At 40.8% G+C, this 25,515-nt stretch overlaps 1 protein-coding gene across 1 annotated transcript in view; it reads right to left on the reverse strand.

Moving 5' to 3' along the window:
• The window catches only part of AK9 (adenylate kinase 9), a 110,540-nt gene that overhangs the window by 68,440 nt on the left and 16,585 nt on the right, over positions 1-25,515 (reverse strand). Inside the window, exons 10-17 of the mRNA XM_054722063.1 lie at positions 23,843-23,941; positions 18,979-19,118; positions 18,717-18,897; positions 14,559-14,703; positions 10,489-10,572; positions 10,300-10,398; positions 3,948-4,028; positions 2,431-2,567 (exon numbers count right to left, since the gene is read on the reverse strand). Of these exons, the coding sequence (XP_054578038.1) occupies positions 2,431-2,567; positions 3,948-4,028; positions 10,300-10,398; positions 10,489-10,572; positions 14,559-14,703; positions 18,717-18,897; positions 18,979-19,118; positions 23,843-23,941 (966 nt within the window). The remainder of the gene's footprint in view (positions 1-2,430; positions 2,568-3,947; positions 4,029-10,299; positions 10,399-10,488; positions 10,573-14,558; positions 14,704-18,716; positions 18,898-18,978; positions 19,119-23,842; positions 23,942-25,515) is intronic.

The raw sequence follows: 25,515 nt of genomic DNA on the forward strand, positions 1-25,515 counted from the left end.
AGAGAGCTAGAAACATCGATGAGAGAGAAACATCGATCAGCTGCCTCCTGCACACCCCCTACTGGGGATGTGCCCGCAACCAAGGTACATGCCCTTGACCGGAATCAAACCTGGGACCCGTCAGTCCACAGGCCGACGCTCTATCCATTGAGCCAAACCGGTTAGGGCTAATTTTTTTTTAAAAAAATATTTTTTTATTGATTTTTTACAGAGAGGAAGAGAGAGGGATAGAGAGTTAGAAACATCGATGAGAGAGAAACATCGATTAGCTGCCTCTTGCACACCCCCTACTGGGGATGTGCCTGCAACCAAAGTACATGCCCTTGACCAGAATCGAACCTGGGACCCTTGAGGCCTCAGGCCGACACTCTATCCACTGAGCCAAACTGGTTTCGGCTATGTTGTACATCTTAAACTAATACATTATATGTCAATTATCCTATCTAATAAAAGATTAATATGCAAATTAACCATCACTCCACTACACCCACAAGCCACGCCCACCAGCCAATCAGGAGTGATATGCAAGTAAACCCAAACAAGATGGCTACGGCCACAGAGACCAGGAGGGAGGCTTGGGTTTCCCTGGCAATGGAGGAAGCCAAGCTTTCTGCCTGCCCTTGCTGGCCTAGGCCTCCACTCAAGGCTACAAAAATTCAATGATAGAAGGTACATAAATCCAAACAGAAATGACTGCCACCATGGAGCAAGCAGAAGGCTTGGCTCTGCTACAGGCTACAAAGTTTCAATTGTAGAAGATAAATAAATTCCAGATACCAGGGTCTCTGCTTGGGTCGCCGTGAGGCGTGGCTGGCCTGCAAACCACCACAGGCCCCTCGTCCAGGCCGCCCCACGCCCCAAGGGAACCCCCACCCTGATCCGGGACACCCTTCAGGGCAAACCAACTGGCCCCCACCTGTGCACCAGACCTCTATCCTATCTAATAAAAGAGTAATATGGAGATTGACCATCACTCCAACACACAAGATGGCTGCCCCCATGTGGTCAAAGATCCTGCTCTCATGTGGACACAAGATGGCCACCACAAGATGGCCAGCAAGGGAGGGCAGTTGGGAGGGAACAGGCCTGCAAGGGAGGGCAGTTGGGGGCGATCAAGCCTGCAGAGGAGGGCAGTTAGGGGTGACTAAGCTGGCAGAGGAGGGAAGTTGGCGGTGACCAGGCCTGCAGGGAAGGGCAGTTGGGAGGGACCCAAGCCTGCAGGGGAGAGCAGTTAGGGGGGGACCAGGCCTGCAGGGGAGGGCAGTTAGGGGCAAATAGGCTGGCAGGGGAGCAATTAGGCATCAATCAGGCTGGCAGGGGAGTGGTTAGGGGGTGATCAGGCTGGCAGGCAGAAGCAGTTAGGGGCAATCAGGAAGGCAGGCAGGCAAGCAGTTGGGAGCCAGCAGTCCTGGATTGTGAGAGGGATGTCCGACTGAGGGGTCCCAGATTAGAGAGGGTGCAGGCTGGGCTGAGGGATAACCGCCCCCCCACGCCGTGCACGAATTTCATGCATCAGGCCTCTAGTATATCAATAAATCTGGAAAAAAATAGAAATGATTAATAAAAAATTTACTATCCAAGTTTCAAAGATATAAAAATTAAGCCAATATCAATATATAGTTTCCCCACTGCATTTTTTTGGAAAAAAAATTTAATGACTTTATTGTATTTTATCTAATGAATAATGAGTGAGTCTTAATTTGTTTAATAATCTTCTTACTGTTAAACATTTATATAATTTATAATTTTATTATTATAACACTGAGCTCATGTGATGAATATCTGTATATATAAATTTTTGTCTAAATATATATTTCTTTAGGTTAGATTCCTAGAAAAAGTGTTTTTAGGTCAAAGAGAATAAGGAATAAACTTAAAAATTTTTTTTCTTTTAATCTTTATTGTTGAGAGTGTTACAGATGTTCCCTCTTTTTCTCCCTCATTGCCCTCCTCCATCTGGATCCTGCCCCAGGCTTTCACCACCCTATTGTCTGCATTCATAGGTTATGCAGATGCACACGGGCAATAGGGTAGTGAAGATCTGGAGGGGTGGGTGGGTGCTGGGAAGAAGGGGGGGCAAAGAGGGAATGGGAGACATCTGTAATACTATTAACAATAAAAATATATTTAAAAAGAAAGGAAAGGAGACATGTAATACAATAATAAAGAATTTAAAATAAAAAATTAATTTTAAAGCTATGAAATTATATAGCATAATTGTTGATAAATAAAAATTATCAAAGAACCTAAGCAATTATTCACTGAGGTAATTACACATAACAATGTTGACTATAAAATGCACATGAATTTGAAAGCTACAGATTTTAATACTGTCAAATGAGACTCTAAATTAATTATACATATACTAGGTTGACATTTTCTCCGTTTCTGTTAAATTAATGATGAAAATGAACAGCTTAGATTTCTTACCTCTTCCAGGACTTCCTCTAAGATTTCAGCATATTTTTCATATGGATGTTCAAAGTTCATATCCTTTGTCATTTTCAACAAGTCATTTATTATAGAAAGAACATCTGGATGATCTGCAGTTACCTCTTCTATTGAGTCTAACATAAAACAAGTTAATAAACTAACGCTATTAATACTTTTAGCAGATAATTCTATTTGCAATAGAGCATGATTGCTAATACCTGACCCAACGAAGTGCTATTGTTGTGTTATTGTTCACATGGTAGAAGAAAAGGGGAAATAGACTTGGCAGGAAATGTCAGGTCAGGAATCACAAAATATCAGAGCAGTGGCTCAGAACCAATACATCAGAATAAAAGTGAATGAGGCAAGAAGTCACAGGAGTCAAAACCAGCAAGCCAGGGAGAAGGTGTAGGCACCAAACGATTCCAGAAAACAAGTATCTAGGGAATGCTTCAGAAAACAAGATGAATACTTCCAATCTCCAGCATGAGACTACACAGGCCAGTAAGAGGACAGGAAATAGGCAAGTTCGAGGGACAGAAGAAAGGGTGACAAGGGCTGGTTTCTCAGGTGTTACACTTGATTCTTGCCCTTGTGGCATCCTGAGTGTGTCCTTACATGGCTGAGTTGGCTCACAGGCAGCATCATGATGTAAATGAGACAGGTGGTTGGCAACTCCGCCTGACTCCTCTCCCTCTGTCTTTCCACTCCCTCAGTGCTTCCTAAGCTGCTGCCCCAAGGCTCCCTCCATCAGAGTCGCCCGCCAGAGCCCAGTTGATCCTAACCCAGAAAACCTCCAAAGGGCCTTCGAAGAGCAGCTTCCTGCTGCCCGCCCGCCCTGCCATGAAGTGAGATGTCTGTTCTCAATGATGGAGAAGCAAGAACCCGTGGTCTCGGGAAGGGGGGCTGGTGAGGCAGATATAGCCAGTAGAGATACTAAATGTGTTAGAAACTGCTATTTTCCACCCAATATCCATCCATTCTCCTCTTCCTTAGTAACTTCCCTGATTTTGTTGGGGTCAGCAATGTGCCCAGCTAAAAACGCTGCATCGTCCAACTTCCCTTATAACTTGGATGGCCCATAATTAAGACGCAAGCAGAATTTTTTTTGGTGAGCCTTTCTGTCATCTCTTTAAAGAGGAATGACTCAGCTGGGGGGAGTGCCAGTTTGTGCTCCTGGCCTTTCTTCCTGTGAGGCACTCTGATGTGATGGCTGGAGCACCAGCAGCCATACTGTGAATTGTATGGTAGCCAAATGCTAGGGATGGCAGAACAGACAGAAACATCTCCTGTCTTTCCAAGGTTCTTTTTCACCAAAACAATATAGCACATAATGTTTTTCTGTGTTCCTGCATATGTGTTTATAATAGTTAGCCTTTAAGATATAGTAAGTTGCATATTAATATAATGATTTTTACAAAAATGACATATTTCTGCTTCCAAATTCTGAAGGAATTATTGTAAATTTTAGATCCACAATCTAAAAGAACCAAATTACCCAAATATTAATTTACCTCTTTTAGAATCCAACATTAGATCTTGACTGCCTTGTAAACTTCTTTTAATTATAGGTGGTTCACTAGGTTCTTTTTCATCTGTAAATAAAATATTGTTAACACCTAAGGAACATTATTAAATTGTAGGTGATTTTCAAACAAGATCATGGGTCCTGGTATCCAGGATTCATGTTCTAACTTTTGTTGTTGTTAATCCTCACCAGAGGATATTTTTTCACTGATTTTTTTAGAGAGAGCGGAAGAGAGAGAGGGAAAGAAAGAGAGAAACATTGATGAGAGAGAAATATATCAATTTGTTGCCTCCTGCATGAGCTCAGATCAGGACCCAGGTTGGGGAGGAGCCTGCAACTGGAGGATGTGCTCTTGACCTGGATTTATCTGGGGACCCTTTGGTCCACAGGCTGACACTCTATCCATTGATCCAAACTGACTAAGGCTATGTTCCTAATTTTTTAATGATTAAAATAATAACCATAATAATAAAACAGGTAAAAATATCTATCAGCAGTAGAAAATAAAGATGATTTAATTAACCAATAAAATCAAGAGGAGGGAGAACTCAAGATGGCGGCATAGGTAAACACCTAAACTGCTGCCTTGCACAACAATTTCAAAACTACAACTAAAAGACAAAACATCTATCACCCAGAGCCACGGGAGGGCTGGCTGAGTGGAAGTTCTACAACTAGAAAGAAAAAGACCATTCAGTGCACAAACGCTGAAAAGCTGAAGTACGGGGGTGCGTGTGCGATCCGGGCTGGCGGTGGGTGTTGCTTTCTTCAACCCGAAGGGAGACAAGCTCCTGATTTCTCTGAAATCCAGTTTCTGGGGAGACGTGTGGGGACCCAAACTCCTACAGGGAGAAGCTGGACTGTCTGCAATCAGGTCGGAAAGTGAGGATGGCTTGCTTGCAGAGCTGAGCACAGGAACAATTGCTAGCTGCACTGGGGCGCGAGACGTGGGGATGCAGTCAGAGGCGCAGGGACGGCTGGCTGCCAGCCATCACTGTTTGCCACACCTTAGCCTAGTGATGCCCTGAGACCCCGCCCCGCACAACCTACAAACCCACCCAAGCTCCAAGCAGCGGCTTTTGCATATGAATGGCCTTCCCAATCACAGCTTAACCTAGCAAACTTGCAACCCGGCTCAGATAGCTCCAAAAGCTCCAAATCCCAAGCAAAGAGAAGAAAACCATAGTTCTTGCTGTAGCTCCTGCAGGGTGCCCTCAGACAGTAGCTGACCTGCACCCCATTGGAGATTCAGAAGCCAGTATATACCTAGTGGTCAGTGTGAGACACCAGATTTCAACTCCTCACATCCATAAGTGACACATTCAAGCGGCAGACTCAGTGAGCACCAAAGCCCCACTGAAACAAGTCCTGTACCATAAGCGTGTCTCCAGCGCAGCAGTTCTTCCATTATAAACACAACGGGTTCCACAGCCAATTGGCCTAGAGGACAATTCCTCCCAGTGTACCAACAACAATCAAGGCTTAACTACACCAAGACTTTGCACTCAGCCCACAAAGGGGTATACCAAGAGCATCCACCTCAGGTGATTGGGGAGGCTGAACTATTGGCCCCTATAGGTCAACTACCACACAAAGCTGCTCCATCAACACAGAGTAGCAACCAAAATGCGGAGACACAGAAACATGTCACGAATGAAAGAAATGGAGGAAAGCAAACTACGGGATGACATAGAGTTCAAAACCACATTTATAAGGTTACTCAAGAATCTTCTAAAAACTTCTGAGAAACCTGATGAGACCTTTAAGGACCTTAATGAGAATGCCAAAAAAAAAAAAAAAAAAGGAAAAGGACCAGTCAGAAATTAAGCATACACTGTCTGAAATAAAGAATATACAGAAACTCAATTGTAGATCAACGTACCCCAAGAATCAAACCAAAGATCTGAAATATGAGGAAACAAAAAACACCCAACCAGAAAAACAAAAAGAAAAAAGGATCCAAAAATATGAAGATAGTGTAAGGAGTCTCTGGGACAACTTTAAGTGTACCAACATCCGAATTTTTGGGGTGCCAGAGAAGAGAGAGAGCAAAATATTGAAAACCTATTAGAAGAAATAATGACAGAAAACTTTCCCTACTTGGTGAAAGAAATAGACTTACAAGTTCAGGAAGTGTACAGAACCCCAAACAAGAGGACTCCAAAGAGAATAACTCCAAGACACATCATAATTAAAATGCCAAGGGCAAAAGACAAAGAGAGAATCTTGAAAGCAGCAAGAGAAAAACAGTTAGTTACCTACAAGGGAGTACCCATGACTGTCAGCTGATTTCTCAACAGAAACTATGCAGGCCAGAAGGGAGTGACAAGAAATATTCAAAGTGATGAATAGCAAGAACCTACAACCAAGGTTACTCTACCCAGCAAAGCTATCATTCAGAATTGAAGGTCAGAAAAAGAGCTTCACAAACAAGAAAAAGCTAAAGGAGTTCATCACCACCAAACCAGGTTTACATGAAATGCTGAAGGGTATTCATCACCACCAAACCAAGATTACATGAAATGCTGAAGGGTATTCATTTCTTTAAGAAGCGGAAGAAGAAGAAAAAGGTAAAGATAAAAATTATTAACAACAAAAAGACATCAAATACATACCTACCAACAAGTGAATCTAAAAATCAAGTGAATAAAAAGTCTGAAGAACAGAATGGACTGGTGAATATAATGGAATCAGGGACATAGAAAGGGAGTAGACTGATAATTCTCAGGGGGAAGGGGGTCTGAGGGGTGTGGGAAGAGAGTGGACAAAAGTCTTACACCTATGGATGAAGACAGTGGCGGGGGTAAGGGCATGGGGTGGGGTGGGTAATCAGGTGGAGGGGAGCTAGGGGGGGAAAAAAAGAGAACACCTGTAATAATCTGAACAATAAAAATTTATTTTAAAAAAATAACAGTAAAATCAAGAGGAATTTCAGTTTCAGATAATGTCAGTGAATCTAAATTGAAATAAATATATATCAAATTTTCCCTTCCAGAGATCAAGGCTGTGTTCATCTCAGATGCATGGGGCAGAGAGGGCGCGTTTTTACAAGGGAACACTGGCAGTGTTGACATCCCTCCAGCAGTGGGTTGAGGCACTGATGTCTGCTTCTACCTCGGACTGCCTTCCCCAAAGGTGGGAACAGCCAGTATGAGGGTGGGACTCTCTTAGTGTATTAGCTGGCAACTAACTCCCAGAAGTCACTTGGCCAAAATTTTAAATGTGTGTATATGTGTGTGTTTGTGTTGGGGGGAGGGGGTGGCGCTGTGTGTATGTTAGGGAAGGAAGAGGGCCATACCTAAGTTTCTGACAGTACCCAGTTCAATTCCTACTAAACTTGAAATATACACCAGGCAAGCAAATGTCTGTCTGATTCAGGAGCAGAAACCAAACAAAAGCTATCAACTCTACATCATAGAACAAAGTAAATTATAGATGTACTTAAGAACTACACACCAAAGGTTGGATGAATTTAAGGAAAAAAAAAAGAGTGTAAGCATATATTACACCTCTGATTGAGAGGAAGACTTCTTAAACCTGAAAGTAAATGGAATTAATCAACAAAGGGAAAGTGATGATTTGACCACGAAAATATAAAAATTTCCTCTACTTCAAAAACAGCAAGGTGATTTAAAAGACAAACCAACCTATTTTGCAAAATAATATGAAAAATAAGTGACTAATATAGAAAGTTTATATAGAAACCATATAACTGATATAACTTATAAAAATGGGCAAAAGAGAAAATGGTCACCTCAGAAAAGAATATGATGGTAAACAAATATTAAACTTCAGAAACAGTTAAAAATTAAAATAGTATCTAAAAAAAGAAAATACTGAGGAAACAATGACATGTACTTTGTATATTACTGAGGGGAACATAATTTGGAACAACTTTTATGCAAAGCAATTTGACTCTGGTCCATACTTATTGAACCAGTTACTCCACTTACGTCAACTTGCAGACAAAACTTTATGTAAAAAAATTAATTGCACATTACTTTTAGTAGCAAAAGAATTGGAAAAATTACCAGTTTCCAACATATAGAACTATTACCTATAAATAGGGAAATCATGCAGCAATTGAAAATGAGGGTTAAAATATCTCCTAATGAAATAATGTAATTAAATGTTACATTATAAATCAGTAAAGGTAAAAATAGTTTACTCTGCATGCTTTCAATTATGTTAAGATATTCATGGAGCCTGGCTGTGGTGGCTCAGTGGATTGAGTATTGTCCCATGGACCAAGAAGTCCCAGGTTCAATTCCCTGACAGGGCACAGGCCCAGGTTGCGGGCTCAACCCCCAAACGGGGGCAATGATGAGAGATGGTTCTCTCTCATCATTGATGTTTCTATCTCTCTCTCCCTTCCTCTTTGAAATCAATTTAAAAATATTTTTTTAAAAAAAGATATGCATGGAAAAATTTTATAAGGGTAAATAGCACCAAATGATAACACTTCACAGCTAAAACTCTGTGTTTATGATGGTTATATTTGAACACAATAAAGGAAGTAGAAAGCTTTTATGAAATAATTTATTATCTACACTAATAAAAGAGAAACATGCAAATTATTCACTCCACTACGCTACCAGCCAACCAGAGTGAGGATGCAAATTAACCTGATAACATGGCGGCAGCCCTGCCCCCCTGCCGCTCTGGGCCTGTGGGGGTCAGAGAAGTCAGGCGCCAGCGCCTGAGGCTGGCTGCAGCCCAGGAGACAAAGAAGCCACCTGCCCCGTGATCCCAGGCCACAGCCAGCTGGAGAAGTTGCCCATACTGCATCCCAGGGAAGACGGAGAAGATGGTTAACAAATATTAAACTTCAGAAACAGTTAAAAATTAAAATAGTATCTAAGAAAAGAAAATACTGAGGAAACAATGACATGTACTTTATATGTCATGTACCTGTGGCTGGCTACGGCCTGGTAGACGGAGAAGCCGCCCACCCTGCAATCCCGGGCACCAGTACCTGCGGCTGGCTGTGGCCCGAGAGACGGAGAAGCCACCCACCCTGTGGTCCTGGGCACCAGCACTTGCAGCTGCAGCAAGGCAAAGCCACCTGCCCACCATCCCCTGTGGCTGCAGCTAGCCTGGATGCCTATGGCTGACCATAGGGAAGGAAGCCCAGATCCCGGATGCCTGTGGTTGGCTGGAGGAGGGAATCCTGGGTTCCAGATGCGGGGCTGAGGCAGAGGTGGTTAGGGGCAATCAAGCCAGCAGGGGAGCAGTTAGGGACAATCAGGCTGGCAGGCAGAAGAAATTAGGGGCAATCAGGCAGGCAGGTGAGCGGTTAGGAGCCAGCAGTTATGGACTGTGAGAAAGATGTCCGACTGCTGGTTATCCCCTGAGGTGTCCCAGATTGGAGAGGGTGAAGGCTGGGCTGAGGGACACCCTTCCCATTCCCCCTCCCCCTGTGCATGAATTTCGTGTACTGGGCCACTAGTCTACAATAATAAAAGAGAAAGATGCAAATTGACTGTACCTTCGTGACACCCACCAGCCAATCAGGAACGACTATGTAAATTAACCCAACAAAGATGGTGGGTTAATTTGCATATGCAGGCGCTAAGCAGCTGGGGGCATTCCACACCACCCCAGCTGCTCCAGGCCTCTGGGCAGCATGGGAAGGTGGCTCTGGGCTGGAGCGAAGGCAATGTTGGCAACCAGGGGAAGAAAGGCCCATTCTTGCACTAATCTTTGTGAATGGGGCCTCTAGTCTATATATAAAAGGCAAAGTGTCCCCTCGGGAGTTCCACCAGGACAACAGGAGTTCGATCAGGACAATGGGAGTTTGATCGCTTGCTATGACATGCGCTGACCACAGCATGGAACATGGCACGCAACTAGAGGTGGGGGGCACTGAGGGAGCAAGGGGAAGAGGAGGTGGGAAGGGGAGAAGGTAGGGGAGGTGGGGGAGGAGGGAACCATGCGGTGGTGGTGTGCAGGTGGTGAGGGAAGGAGGAGACATGGAGTCAGGGAGGTGGGGAACTTGATCGGCCCTGATTGTAGGCCAGGCCTAAAGACCCTACCCGTGCACAAATTTTGTGCACTGGTCTCTAGTTACATAATAATAGTTGTGCTACATTTAGAAACATTTTGAAAAATTTGGGGTGGTTCTAATCATATTAGACTCCTCAGTTTCTGTATTTTCTTCTTCATTCCAGTAAATCTAGTTTGGTTCTGTAGCTTAAATCTGTAACAGAGAAACTAACTCTTTTTTCCTGAATGTTCCAATTTTGGGGGTATTTTAACCTTCAATCTAAACATGACAAAATATGAAATAAAATGAAAGTTAGACCCATAAGCATGGCATTAACAGTTAATTTTGTTACCATCTTGATCACTTTTAACAGTTGGATCACTATCTGACTTCATTTTGGCTTCTTCATTGTCCTCTAAAGAGCTCTCTATTTGTGATTCCTGAATGAGCCCTGCAGTGGAAGAATAATATGCTTTAGCAGCTAACCTGTTTATATTAGAAACATTTTGGCTAATACAGCAGTAGCAATATATTTCTTTACCATCGTCATCAAGTGAAAGGTGTGCCTCTTCGAAGGTTTTATCATACTCCTTCATTTTAAGTTCTCTTTCCTGGTCTTTTAAAGCTGAAAGATAGTAATAGGCTGTTAGCAGAAGGTAATTGGGGGTAAGGAGACAGGTATAATGATTCACTTCTCTGCTTTAAAGTCAGAGACTTGCATGTGAGTTCTGACTCAGCGTGGCTTTGATTTCCTTGTCTCAATTTCTACTATGCACGATGAACACCATCAAACCGAAGACACTCTTGTGAGGATTAAATACAAGAATGGATGATGACAACTTAGAAAGTACTTGGCTTTCAGGAAGCCTGATCCATGCTAGCTGCCATCTTCTGTATTAGTGTATAATTTTCTATGTTTGAAAACCTCAATACTCTCCACTCGTGAATTTTTCTAAAAAATATATTGGAGTAAAATTCACTAGCAAAAGTATTCCAATTTTTTAAATTTTAAGAAAGGTTAACCCTATTGTTAGATTTAGAATAATTAGTGAACTTCAAAAGAAGCTTTTAAGTTTGTAGCATATAAGAGATAGCATCGATTTTTATATTCTGGTGAAAAAAAAGGCAATTTGTGGAATGCTTTAAAATCTATGATTTTATGCCATAATGTGAAAGGAATCACTATAGACTTCAAGAGACATTACATCACTGCTCTTCCTCCAGGACCCTGGCTTCCTCTTTTGATCTAGATTTCTGTTAAATGTCTTCTCTTCAATGAGGTCTTCCTTAGTCACCCAAATAACCCAGCACTCCTACCCCAATCACTACCTACCCCATTACTGTGTTACATATTTTTTTCTACCAGTTTGTGTTATTTATTTATTTATTTATTTTTGCCCCTTTACCCTCCTTCAATGTGTAACCACCATGAAGACAGGAGCTTCATGTGTCTTGTTCACCTGTAGGTCAGTGCCCAACACAAAGTAGGTACTCTAGAATTTGTTGAAGGATTTAATGAATTCATTTTGTCCAGCCTTAAATAGGTTGAATAGCAAGCCATTTTAGTAGTCTGGGTAAATATTCTCAAGCTTTGTTTTGTGACTTGTCTATGAGTATATTTTTAAAAATTTGGTTTTCATTTTTAGGATGGTATACTAAAAATATAAATTCATTCTGCGTCATCTGGATGATCATCTGGATGGCATGCAATTTCAATGCTGGCCTTTTTGTTGTTATTTTTTTATAATCCCTTAGGCATCATGTTGGACACTCATTTGTTTTAGCCTAATGAAAAAGAAGACAGGCAGATTTATTATGCAATGCTATATTCTTGTGTAGCAAAAGCTCAGCACTGCCATGTAAGAAGAGGTAATTTCCTTGCTTCTTAAATAGTTTCAAGCATAAAAATGATGGGAAACTTCTAAATTTATGTAAAAAGCTAGTGAAACCCTGATAGTAAAATCTGACAAATAGAGCACACAAAAAAGAAAATGTTATATACAACCACACTTGTATGTGTAGAAAAAATATCCTAGATTAAAAATCAAAAGAAAAAACATGTCATAAGAATAATAAACAATGACCAAGTAAGATTTATTTCAGAACTATCAGAATGGTTTAATGTTGGAAAATACATTAGCATAATTGAGAAATCAATAGGTCAAAGGATTAAAAACTTCATGATTAGCTTGATAGATACCAAGAAGGCACTTGGCAATCAACATCCATTCCAGATAAAAATACTTAATAACCTTATGAAGAAACATTGGAAAGAATCCATTTAAAGAGGCCCTCTATCACTCCCACTATTTAATAACATCATTCTAGAATTCCTAGCACATAATTAGTCAAGGAAGGAAATAAGCACAAATAATGGGAAAAGAGGAGTTGAAACTACACTTCTTCTCTAAATGATGTGACTGATTATCTGCAAAACTCAAGAGACTCAACTAAAAAAATCTATAAGATCTAGCAAGTAAATTTAATAAGGTGGGCAGTTACAAACAAATATATAAATATTAAACATTTTTCTAATATGCTGGTAATAATGAATTAGAAAATATAACAGAAAAATTATCTCACTCAATAGTAACAAAATGACAAAATATCTAGAAATAAAATTAAGAAAAGTGTATATTCTTGTTAAGGAAGGATACAAATATTAGACAAAAAAAGAGAGATTTCATCTGTCTCTATGAGAAGATTTAATAATAAAGATGCTAATTATTGTCAGATTATTGTTTAATGGAACACAATTCTCCCACTGGGATTTGTTGTAGAACTTGACAAAATTCTACATGTATCCCAAAGCCTGGCACACAGTAAGCACTCATTTTATGGAATAAGTGAAAGAATACCCAGGAATAATTTCAAAACAAAATGTTTTGAGCAGAAACTTGTATTATTAGATTAAAATGCATCATAAAGTTTTAATAACTATATTCTATATTAAAGGTTATAATAGAAAGAGGAAAAGAATAGAAAATACAGAAGTTTACAATGAGCTTAACATTAATAAGATGGCATTTCAAATCTGTAGTAAAAATATGTATAATTTAGTAAATGTTATTTATAAAATTGGCCCACCATCTGGAAATAATTAACTTAAATCTTCATCTAACATACAATTTATTACAATAATTACATATTAATTAGAAAGAAGAATTATTTTAAGAGAATGCAATTTTACATATACCATAGAATCACAATTAATTATTACCAATATGAATAGAAAAAAGAGAGGGCTAAAGAATGCATCCAATTCTTAGCAGGATAGCTCTGGGGTATCACTGCTCTTTCCAGTTTTCTGTGAGCACTTGAGAGACATAGAGGATAGGAGCACAAATTTGATTTGAATCCCAGTAGATCTGAATCCCTATCACTTGCTAGCTGTCAACTATGGGCAAATACCTTAACCCCCCTAAGCCTTAGGTTCTTCATGTACTAAAAGTGGAGATAAAAATGCCTACCTCATAGGCCTGTTATGAGAATTAAGTAGGGGAATGCATGCAATGCATTGAGCATAGCCTCAATGTACAGTAAATGCCCAATAAAAATGATCTGACATAACTTTTGTAGTGAGAAAAACTTTATTAGGAAAAGAATATTTGGAATCGAGGCAGTGATGGCTCTATTAGAGTATAATACATTGCCATAGTTTCTGGAAATCCAAACAGTGATGGCTGAATTTAGTCTAAAACACTGGAGCTAATCTAAAATTTTGTTTCCAGATCTTTGAAAGTGAGAAATATCCCATGTAGAATATTGCAAGTGATGCATTGTGGGTATTCCACTAAGAGGAGATGTTTAGATATTAAGCGACTTCCATGTGTTCCAATGTGACTAGTTACAAGGGTGCCAACTATAGACATAAATTCTACCAAAACCAATCACTGAATTTCAAAAATAGCCATGAAATGAAAAATCACATTCTTCCTTAAGAAAAACAGAAAATAAAAAACCCCAAACCCCTGTGTCTATTCTTAAATATATAATAAGAAGTGAGGTATAGGAAGAGGCAGCTGGTCAGGAGAAAGAACATTGGAATTTTGGGAACCAGGGTTCAAGTCTCAGCTATGCTATTAGCTGGGTGAGTTTCAGGAAGCCATTTAACCTTCAACTGTCTCAGTTCTCTCATCTGTAAAGTTACTTTAATTGATCTTAAGGCTTCTTTCAGTTTCATTTCTGTATGGCTTTTTGAATTTAAAATTAATAGTTCCCAAATAGAACAATCTGATTTATAATCAGAGTTAACATACAGGCCTAAAACTGCAACAACAGCAGCAGCAACTCAAACCTCATGAGTCAGGTGGAGGGGTGGTATCATGACTGGTGGAGATAAAGGTATGAATTATGCTCAGTTTCTGGCCAGCAAGCAAACTCATAAAAGTAATGCAATCTAAATCTGGAAGCTCTTTCTGTTTCCTTTCCTTAGAAGTCTAGAATTGAAATCTTTTCTGTTTATGAATCAGGTTGATGTAGACTCATTTATTCAACCACTTATTAAGGTGTAAGGTGCCAGAGATATCAAGATGAGCAAACGAAGTTCTTGCCTGCCAGGCTTAATTGTTAACCCAACCTTAAAAAACACATTTAAAAAAGACAGATCACCTTGTTTTTTAGTTTCTGCTTCTGAAAGAAGCCGTTCTCTCACAGTCTTAATAGCGTCTTCAGTGGCCTCAGCTACAGTATTTTTTATTAACGTATCAAGGGCTTTATCAAAACGTGGCTGAACAAGTTTGGCGTAGTCAACTACCTGCAAAGAATATTTGAGAAAACCAACATAAGCACAGTTACACATTGTTAATCTATATCTATATCTACATATCTACATATCTACATATCTACATATCTATATCTATATATCTATATCTATGTATCTGTATCTGTAAATGTATCTGTATCTGTGTCTATTTCTATATCTTTACCTATCTATCCTAAAATCTTTTTCTTAATATTATTTTTTGAAATATGTTTTTTTATTGATTATTTTTAGAGAGAGAGGATTAGTGAGAGGGAAAGAGAAATATTGATGTGAGAGAGAAACATCGATCAGTTATCTCTGTATGCACCCTGACAGGAGATCGAACCAGCAACCTGGGCATGTGCCCTGACTGGGAATCAAATTGTCGTACTTGGGACGACACTCAACCAGCAAACTACATCGGCCAGAGCTAGCTTACAAATCTTTAATGGGACTTGAGTTTTGTTATTTTCAGAATTCATTGATTTTTCAACCTTTCATAGAAATTCAGTCATATTTTTCATGTAGGACTATATATCTACTTATGAATGCATCATGTAATATATCTTCAAGTTACATATATTTTAAAAATCAACTTTGTTTGTATAATTTACATATCATAAAAGGTAACCATTTAAAGTATGCAACTTGATGAGTTTACATAACAACAACCACAATTAAGATATAGAACATTTATATCGACTCCAAAGTGCCCTCATGCTGCTTCTTTCAAATAAAAATAAAATATTTTATTGATTTTTTTTACAGAGAGGAAGGGAGTGGGATAGAGAGCTAGAAACATTGATGAGAGAGAAACATCGATCAGCTGCCTCCTGCACACCTCCTACTGTGGGTGTGCCCTCAACCAAGGTACCTTCTGGTGCCCTTGACAGGAATCAAACCTGGGACTTTTCAGTCTGCAGGCTGATGCTCTATCCACTGAGCCAAATTGGCCAGGGCAACCCTCATGCTTCTTTATAGTTACTACTAGAGGCCTGGCGCAGGAAATCGTGCGTGGGTACGGTGCTCAGGCCTAGCTTGAGATCAGAGCCAACCAGCCCCGCCCTCTGCCACCACTCATCCCGATTCCCTGTTCTCCATTCAGTGATGGGAGCCTGACAGCCAGGGAGGGACCGAGAAGTCAGACCTTCCTGCCTGCTCGCCGGCCTCACCCCCGCTGCCAGTCGCCCTCTGTGTGTGGGGCGACCAGCGGGATGGGGGCCTTGGCCTGGCGCTACTCACATCCCCTGCCACCTACCCCAGTTCCCCATTCTCCATGGGCAGCAATAGGAGCCTGTGGGCCAGGAGGAGGGACCAAGGGGTTGGCCTGTTCCACCCGCTTGCCAGTCCTGCCCCCCGCTGTCACTCACCCTGGTTCCCCGTTCCCCATCAGGCGATGGGAGCCTGACTGCTAGTGGAGGGACTGAGAGGTCAGCCATTCCCGCCCACCCTCGCCAGCTGTCGTCCTGTGTGACTGGCAGGGTGAGGGACTTGGCCTGGCACTGCCCGCATCCCCTGCCACCTACCCCGGGTCCCTGTTTGCCATTGGCAATCAGAGCCTGCCAGCCGGGGAAAGGAACTGAGAGGTGGTCAGTGCACTTCATAGTGACTGGTCGAGTGGTCGTTCTGGCCGTTCTGCCATTATGGTGGCTAGGCTTTTATTATGTAGGATGTAATCTTTTCCAAGCTTTCCCCCTTTATCATAATGTTTTTGAGATTCATCAGTATAACTGTATATGTCAGTAATCTGTCAGTTTTATTGTTGAGTGGTATCATTGTAAGAATATATAATTTTTTTTAGTTCATTCATCTATTGATGGACATTTAGGTTGTTTCCACTTTTTGGCTATTATCAGTAAAATTGTAATGAACATTTCAGAAGAAGTCCTTTTGTGAACATATGTTTTCATTTCCCTTGGGTAAATATCTAGGAGTGGAATTACTGGCTCATATGGTAAGAGTATTTGACTTTATAATTAACAATTAAACTGTTTCCAGAGTGGCTGAACTAGTCTGCATTCCTGTCAGCAATGTATGAAAGTTGCATTTACTCTACATCCTCACCAACACTTGGTTTGTGAATCTTTTAAATTTTAACCATTCTAATGGGTCTGAAGAAGTGCTTCATTGTAGTTTAAATTTACATTGCCTCACTCATTAGTAATTTTGAACTTCTTTTTAGCACTTCTTGGTAACTCACTTACCTTCTCTTTTTAAGCATGTGTCAACTTTTGCCCATTTAAAAATTGGATTAAAATTTTATATATATTATGAATGTAAGTCTTTTGTCAGGTAGGTAATATTCTACATATTTAACTGTTACAAGTAGATTTCTATATGTCTTTTAAATTTAAATAATATTTTCATACCTCTAGATTCCATTTTGTTTTTCCTTCAATATGCTTACATTATTTTATTCCATGCCAATAAATATACATCCATACAATTACTTTTAGTGGATACACAGCATTGTATTAGCTAAATATATTACGAGTTATTTAATTAAAATACCAATAATATATACTTAAGTATACATGTTTTTTATATTATACACTAGGCTGTGATGAATATACTTATGTATATCTCTTTGATAGTTTCTATAAAATAGAATTGACAGTTCAAAGGATATGCATGGATTTTAGGCTTTTATACATATTTCCAATCACTACCCCTATGGTTATACTCTTAGCAGCAGTGTATGAGAAGGTACTTTTCCCCATCCTAGTCACACATGGGTCGTTAATAGTGATCTTTCAAACAGCTGACATGACATATCTCATTTTTTGTCATCTCACTGCTTAATGGCTATTTTTATCTATTTTGTAAATTGCCTATTGGCTATATATTTTTTCCATTGCAGCTTCCTCTGTTTATTGATTTTTAAGAACTCTTTATATTTAAAAATTATAATTCTTTTGTCTGATATACACTGTGATGGTTTTAAAACATGTCCACAAATCCTTTAATACTCTTCCCCTCAGAAGGTGGAATCTAACTCCCTTATCCTTCAATGTAGGCAGGACTTAGTGACTAGCTTTAAATGAAAGATATGATGCATTTTTCATTAAAAAAAGTGAAAGGCCAAACCACAGAGTGATAGAAAACATCCATAATGCTTATAATAAAAAAAGAACTTGTAGCCAGGCAGAAGTGGTTCAGCTGATTTAGCATAGTCCTGTGCACTGAAAGGTTGCTGGTTTGATTCCTGGTCAGGGCACATTCCTGGGTTGCAAGTTTGATCCCCCCTGGGGGCATGTACAGAGGGCAACCAATTGATGTTTTTCTCTCTCTTCTTTCCTCCTTCCCTCCCTCCCTCCTTTCCTCCCTCCTTCATTCCTTCAGACTCCTTCCGAGGTCCTGCATAGCTCTGACTACATCTTCAGCCACCTTCATCTTGGGCCAGTCCTCCTTTACACCCTCCCCTCTAGCCATGCTGGCTTTCATATCATTCCTCTACACACCAATCCCTCCTCAAATGCTTTGGCTCTGTCTTCAAATTACATCCCAAATCTGTTCACTTCTTCCTACCTCTACTGCTATCTCTCTGGTCCAAGCTAAATGCAACTTCTCTTCAGTTACTGAGTGTGGAGAACAAGATCACTGAGGGGAGAGGTCAGGGCCTTGGGAGGGTCATCCTAGTAATTACTGAAACCACCAAGAATAATGGCAGGAGTTAGTACATTGTAGAGAACTCTCCACATATTCACTCCACGGTGAGCAGGAGGGGTATAACCCAGGATACAGGAGACCTGTGGAACCAGGAGAGGTAATGGGTGGTGTCACTTGTACGACATAACAGTCAAATCTGGGGGCTTTGGGGAAGAAGGGAGGGGCTATGGTCTGGAAGCCTCAATAAACAGCAAGGGGGATGCCTTTCCCACTCCAAGCCCAGAAGAACAATTGCCCAATTGACAGTGTAAAATTAAGAAAAGTCAGTACAAATCCTACAAATCCCCAAATCCTACAAATTATAATCAAGTTTAAATAGGTAGAAAGCTAGCCAGCTAGCTAGATTAAGTAGTTACCTTTCCTTTGTAATGTTCTGCAAGCAAATTGCAAAGTGTTGTTTTCCCTGAAGATGGAGGTCCAAATACGAATACTTTGAATGGTGGTGCGGGCATTGGTGGAAGAAGATAGGGACGTGGGTTCAATAAAAATGCTTTTAATGTTTCTTCTGATGACAGACAGTACATTTTACCTAGAAAACTTAAAATATACCACGATCATAAACAACTGAAAAGAGATATGGGGAAGTTTTGAAATTAAGTTCTGAAAATGATTACTTACCTTACGGAAAGGTCAGCCATTCCTGGATAAATGTTACCTTCTTTTAAAGTCACAGGACACGAGCGTCCCCATCTGCTTCTTTGCCATCTATATCTTGGTGCAATAAGTTTATAAGATGCAAGAGTACGAAACAGCTCATCCTATTTAAAACAAATATTGAAAACATTAAATATGTGGACATAAGTTTTGCTGAAATTAATGGTATTATTTCATTTCTTATTTGATAGTGCTATAACTTTCCAAGAAGTAATTTAGAAAGCAAATTTTGGCTTTTTTCTTTTAAAAAATATTTTTATTGATTTCAGAGAGGAAAGGAAAGGGAGAGATAGAAACATCAATGATGAGAGAGAATCATTTATCAGCTGCCTCCTGCACACCCCCTACTGGGGATTGAGCCCGCAACCTGGGCATGTGCCCTTGGCCGGAATCGAACCTGGGACCCCCTCAGTCTGCAGGCTGATGCTCTATCCAGTGAGCCAAACTGACTAGGGTTTGGCTTTTTTTCTTAATTGCAACCATTCTGTACTTGTCCAAAATTTAACAGGCATATAGTTTTCATTTCTGTTATAAGACCTTGTTTGAATTTTACAGAGCACTTTCTCTTATAAGGTAGAATGAGCATAAGCTAGCTAGAGCATTTTCTATGATCTATCTCAGAAAACAGATACTGAAAAAATTATTATTGAAAAGATTTGAAATTGTACCACATTCTTAGTCAATTTACCTAAGTTTTAAAATAGTAAAATGTTATATACAAATTATTTTTGCATTTATTTAGCTCTTCCTAGAATGTAAAGTTGCCCTCAGCAATTCTTTCTGTTGATGATCTCCAGAGAAGTTAACAACCACTCTCTACAGGCTGCAGATTGCTGAAAGGTTCACTGTCCTTGGACTACCTTAGCAGGGACAAGAGAACTGGGGAGAGATGGCATGGTGGGCAACTGCCAAGGGTGATAGGGTCCACATTGGCTCCCTCCTACTTTCAGATGTGGATCTTTCATTAGTTGCTTGCTCCAGAGTTGACTGTTGAGGACTGATGAGGGTGGGAGCTATGGTCTTGCCTGGACCACTGCAGCATCCCAGAGCAAAGAGGCATGCACAGTACAGAGATGCTGCATGAGTGTCCCCAACTGAAGGCTGGGAGAAGTAGCTAAGTACAAAGGAAACTGTCAATTCGCAGGGGAGCTACATGAGACTGAGAACCTTGTTGGTGGGGCTACCCCCCGCCCCCCTTCTCCATGGAATCCACGGATAATGAGCTAGGGACTGAAATGTGCTCAGACCAGTCAGGAAGCAGTCACTCTTTCCTTATCATCCTTATTTCCTGTCCCAACTTGGGAAAAACATTTTAATAGCAGACCATGTTTCTGAAGCCACATGTATACAGGTGCCGAGGGGCTACCAGAAGATGAGCTTTCAAATAAGTTGGATGTTAGAGTCTTAAAAACTATCAGTCTACCTCTGCTTAACAAGGTAGATAACACATGCATTTGTGCTTGCTGCTTCCCTAAAACCTCATGAAAATGACAGCAGGAGAATGAAAACAGGAATAAACTCACGAGGACACAGACTGGGAAAAGAGACCAGAGGAAGTGATAGCTGACCCTCCATGGCTACACATTTTTGTAGTAGAAAGCAGATGGATGAGTGGTAGCTGACTTAGATCAGAAAAAGCTAACGGCTCAGTGTGGCGACAGGGATGGGTGTGTGTGGGAGGGGTGAGGGTGGGGACAACAAGGATCAAGTTCATTCACTCTTCAAAATCCTCGAGAAGCTCATGACCTGTTGACACCAGGCACCTCTGAAGATGGGGAATGGAGAGCAGAAGACAGGGAGACTGGTTGAAAATCTTTAAAAGGAGGTGCTAGTGGCCAAAGTCACTCACCATCTCACTCAGTCAGCCAACTCTGTCCCTCAGCCCCACCACCACCTCTCCTGCAACCAGAGGACTGGAGGCTTCACATCTGGAGAGACTAGACCAGAGGATCTTGTAGGAGGGACCCCAGACACAGCCACGGTGAGAGGGAGGCACAGGAAAGGCGGCAGTTATAGCCACTACACTCAAGCTCGCCTCCCACTGAGCCTCTCGCTGAGGAACCTCTGGACCCGGTTTAATGCCTGGCACAGCCGGTTTAATGCCTGGCACAGCCGAGGCTCTTCAGCGCTGCTGCCAGCACTGTTGTGATTGGGTGAATGACCCTGCACAGCTCAGCTAACCTGCTGAGCCCAGTACAAAATAAAAATGCAGAGCCTTTGTTCTAAAGCGATTAAACACTTCACGACTGACAGCATAGCATTAAACTAATTGGGGGGCCCTTCTAAGCATGGGGCTCTATGTGACCGCATAGGTTACTAGCCCATGAAGCCAGCCTTGCCCCTTCAATATAGATGTTAGCTATTTTGAATATTACCATTGGTTTTAGGCATTTTACAAGCATCATTTCATATAATACTTACAATGACACTATGTGGTAGGGGATATCATCCCTTTTTCAAACAATTGAACAAAAGGTAAGGTTAAGCAAAGTCACAGGGCTGGTAGGCTATAGATCTGGAATTCAAATCTGTCTGTTTTGAAAACCGATCCTGTCACTGTCTTCTGTGCTGGATGCCAGCCTGACCTGTCCTTCCTCCCACCACAAACTCTCACACCCATCCCCAGCCCACTCCCACTTCTCTCTCACAGCACATCAAATGTTACAGCTCTCTCACTCTTCGCCAGCAGGTTCCAGTTCACATTAAGGTCATGTGCCTCTCACCCCTTTATACCAGTGGTTCTCATCCCTGGCTGCATAGTAGAATCTGCAAAGATGTTTTGGTTTTTAAAAAAATTTTTTTAACTGTGGTAAATCATATATAACCTAAAATTTACCATTTTAATGATATTAAGTGTACAATGCAGTGGCATTAAATACACTTAAAATGTTGTGCAACTATCACCACTCTCCATTTCTAGAGCTTTTCCAAAAACCCAAACAGAAACTCTGCACCTATTAAACAGTAATTTCCCCTTCTCCGTCTCCCCGCAGCCCCTGGTAATCTCTGTTCTATTTTCTGCCCCTTTGAATTTGCCTATTCTAGGTGCCCAAGTGTAATTGCACAGTATCTGTCTTCTGTTTCTGGCTCATTTCACCAGCACAAATGTTTTCAAGGTTCATCCATGTTTTAGCATGTATCAGAATTTAATTTCCTTTTAAGCTGAATAATATTCCATTGTGTCTACATACCACACTTTGTTTATCCAAGTATCCACTGACAGACATTTGGATTGTTTCACCTCCATGCTATTCGCTATGAATATTGGGGTACAAATACCTGCTTGAGTCCTTGCTTTCACTTCTTTTGGGTATATCCATATGAGTAAAATTTCTGAATCTTATGGTAAATTTGTGTTTAACATTTTGAGAAAATACCAAACTGTTTTACACAGGAGCTGCACCATCCTCGACAATACTTGATATTTTCCATTTCTTGGATACACATACATACATGTACTTTTTAATACTTAATGGTGGCAATCTTGTAGTTTTGACTTGTATTTCCCTAATGACTAGTGATTTGAGATTCTATTCATGTGTTTATTAGCCATTTATAAATCATCTTTGGAGATTTAAGTCCTTTATATCCAACTCCTTTATATTGATTTTCTTAAGTTCACCTGCCTTTAGCTGAAGGGCATCCATCTAAAGTCTTTCAAAACATGTAGAAACTTGAAGATTTATCAAGCATGATAAGCCAGGGTTCTTCAGTGTCCCAAACTTTAAAGTGGGGTTCCTCAAACTTAAGTGGGGATAGACATCTTCTCTGGATGTTGTAAAAATACATTTCCAGGTCCCACCCACAGACATTCTGGTACAGTCATTCTTGGATGTGGGACTCCGAAATCTGTACTTGTAGTAAGCTTCCCAGGAGACTCTTTTGGAGGTGGTCTGGACTGCCAGGGAGAAACACTGCTTGAGGCATATAAATAGTGACTCCATTGTACACAGTCACAATTTCTGCCCTTTTATGAAAGAGAGGGCAGGCATCCTTAGTCATAGATCTTATGAACTATAAACGTAGGCAATCATTTCTAAGGACAACCTTTCCAGCTGGGAAATTCCCCCAGGTTTTATGGGTCCTTTAAATTTTTTCTTCATTGATGACCTCAAAGAGGAGGCTCAGAACACAGCCTCTGTGCTCACCAGGCCCACCTGTCTTCCCTTTTAGCACCAGTTTGTGTTACTGAAGTCCCAGCACATATTCCAGCTATGTTCACCCATTAAGATCTAGGGATTACACCTCACAGGATAACATAAGGACCTTCCTTCAAAGATTACTTTATTTGAATTATAGCATCTATTTAAAATTCTGGTGTTTGTTTTTTAATTTCTATCCATATAGGGGAAACTGAACTTTCCAGTATAGATCAAATCTCCAGTGAAAGCCCTGTGCCCCCCTTACCACTTAGCATTTATAATTTGATCACCATCACATCCACAATACATCAGTGCCAGGAACACAGCAATTATTCCAAAACGCTGGCTGAATGATTGAAGATGTGAATGAGTGCTTATAGAGTTCAGGGCTTTTATGTCTCTGCTTTCTTTGGTGCTGCAAAATTTTAAAAGTGAACTTGGTTTCTTCTTTCTCATTTTTCCTGTGATTTGATTGTTCTGCTTTTATTGTTTTTCTTTGTTTCATAACTTTTGTTTTGTTGTGTTTGGTGTCTATATGAATATTGTGATAATATTACAGCTTCTTCCCAGAAATCAAATTCATTTTTATAAGAGGCATTCTGAAACTCCTTTTAAACCTTGGATACAAATTAAGGTAACAACATATAGTAAGAAGGTTCACTTTCAAACAGTTAAAAATAACTTACATTGTCCATTGCATCATTCATTTCTTCCTCTGCACTCTGAAGTTTAGTTAAAACAGCTGCTCTTCTTAGGTTCAGATACTTAAGTCGCTCTATAACCGTCTAAATTGAAGGAACAAATCTTTAAATACATTGTTTAAACTGGCATTGGAAGATTTCAAATATTCTGAAAAGGTGACGAGCTCATGAGTGGAATACATCCTTGCTTCTTCCTAGCTTCTGGTTGCTTGCTGGTAATCTATGGTGTCCTCGGCTTATAGATGCATCACTCCAATCCCCGCCTTTGTTGTCACATAGCCCACTTCTCCCTGTGTGTCTGAGACTCTTCTCTTCTAAGGACACAGTCACATTGCAATAGGGCTCACTGCACTTCAGTATGACCTTATCTGAAAAGATCCTATTTCCAAATAAAGTCACATTCATAGGTATGAGGTTAAGACCTCAACATATCTTTTGGGGGGACACAATTCAACCCATAACAGTCCTCCCTCGGGTCCTCAAATATTCATGTCCTTAGAGGTATAGCTCTACAGGACCTCTTTGGGTGGAGGGAAGGCAGATGTTGGAGTTATGCTGCCCCAGCCAAGGGAGGCCTGGGGCTACCAGAAGCCAGAAGAGGCAAGGATGGATCCTCCACTAGAGGCGTTGGAGGGAGCATGACCCTGCCAATAGGTTGATTTTGGACTTCTAGCCTTCAGAACTACGAGAGAATAAATTCCTGTCATTTTAAACCACCTAGTTTATGGTACTTTGTTATGGCAGCACTAAGAAAATAATACAGACACTCTGTGGAAGAATTTGAAACATAGAGTCTGAGATGAGAGAGGGTGAGATAGACAAAATCCTGATGGTACATGGCAATCTGTGGTAGATTGTATTATGAGTTCACAATTCACCCTCCCTGCCCCCCCGCACACCTTACCTTGCTAGTTCCCTAGTTCATGCTGGATAAAGTACACTCCCTATCCCATTGGTGTTGAGCTTCTCCACTTGTTTTGGCCAGTGGGATGTGGGCAGAAGGGCTAGGGTACCATGCCAAATGGGGCCTTAACAGGCTTGGCAAGTTTCAACCAGACCTATTGGAGTTTCTGCCTTCGCCTTGAGGAAAGTGTGTTGCAAAAAGTACTCCAATTTTGAATACATTTTGAAGCAGAAGACTGCTGTGTATGCTTGATGGATTGAATGTAGGATGTGAGAGAAAGATAAGAGCAGCTTGGAATTTTCAGCTCATCCCTTATCCTCCAGAGAGGGGAGATGGGCTAAAACAGAGTTATTAATTAGTCATGCCTATGCAAAAAAGCCTCCATAAAATCCCAATAGTATGAGGTTTGGAGAGCTTCCAGGTTGGCGAACATGTCTACACCAGGAGGTTGACATACCCCAACTCCACGGGGACAGAAGCTCCTGTGCCTGGGATCCTCTCAGACCCCCTCCCCAGCAACCGCAACTAGGTATTGCTTCATTGGCTGTTTATCTGTATCCTTTATCATGTCCTTTAACAAACTAGTCCTTTTGGTGCCCACCCCCCATCCAGGGGCCATCCAGGAGCCTACCCAGAGTCACCTCAAAAGAACCAAAGATGCTTCTAGTGCTCTTATCTCTTAGGAAACTACAAGCGGTTGGGAGCTCTGTGCCAGGAACCAGGTGCAGAGACCCATATATATTTTCTCACAGAT

The sequence above is a fragment of the Eptesicus fuscus genome, chromosome 10 (assembly GCF_027574615.1).
Source record: "Eptesicus fuscus isolate TK198812 chromosome 10, DD_ASM_mEF_20220401, whole genome shotgun sequence".
NCBI lineage: Eukaryota > Metazoa > Chordata > Mammalia > Chiroptera > Vespertilionidae > Eptesicus > Eptesicus fuscus.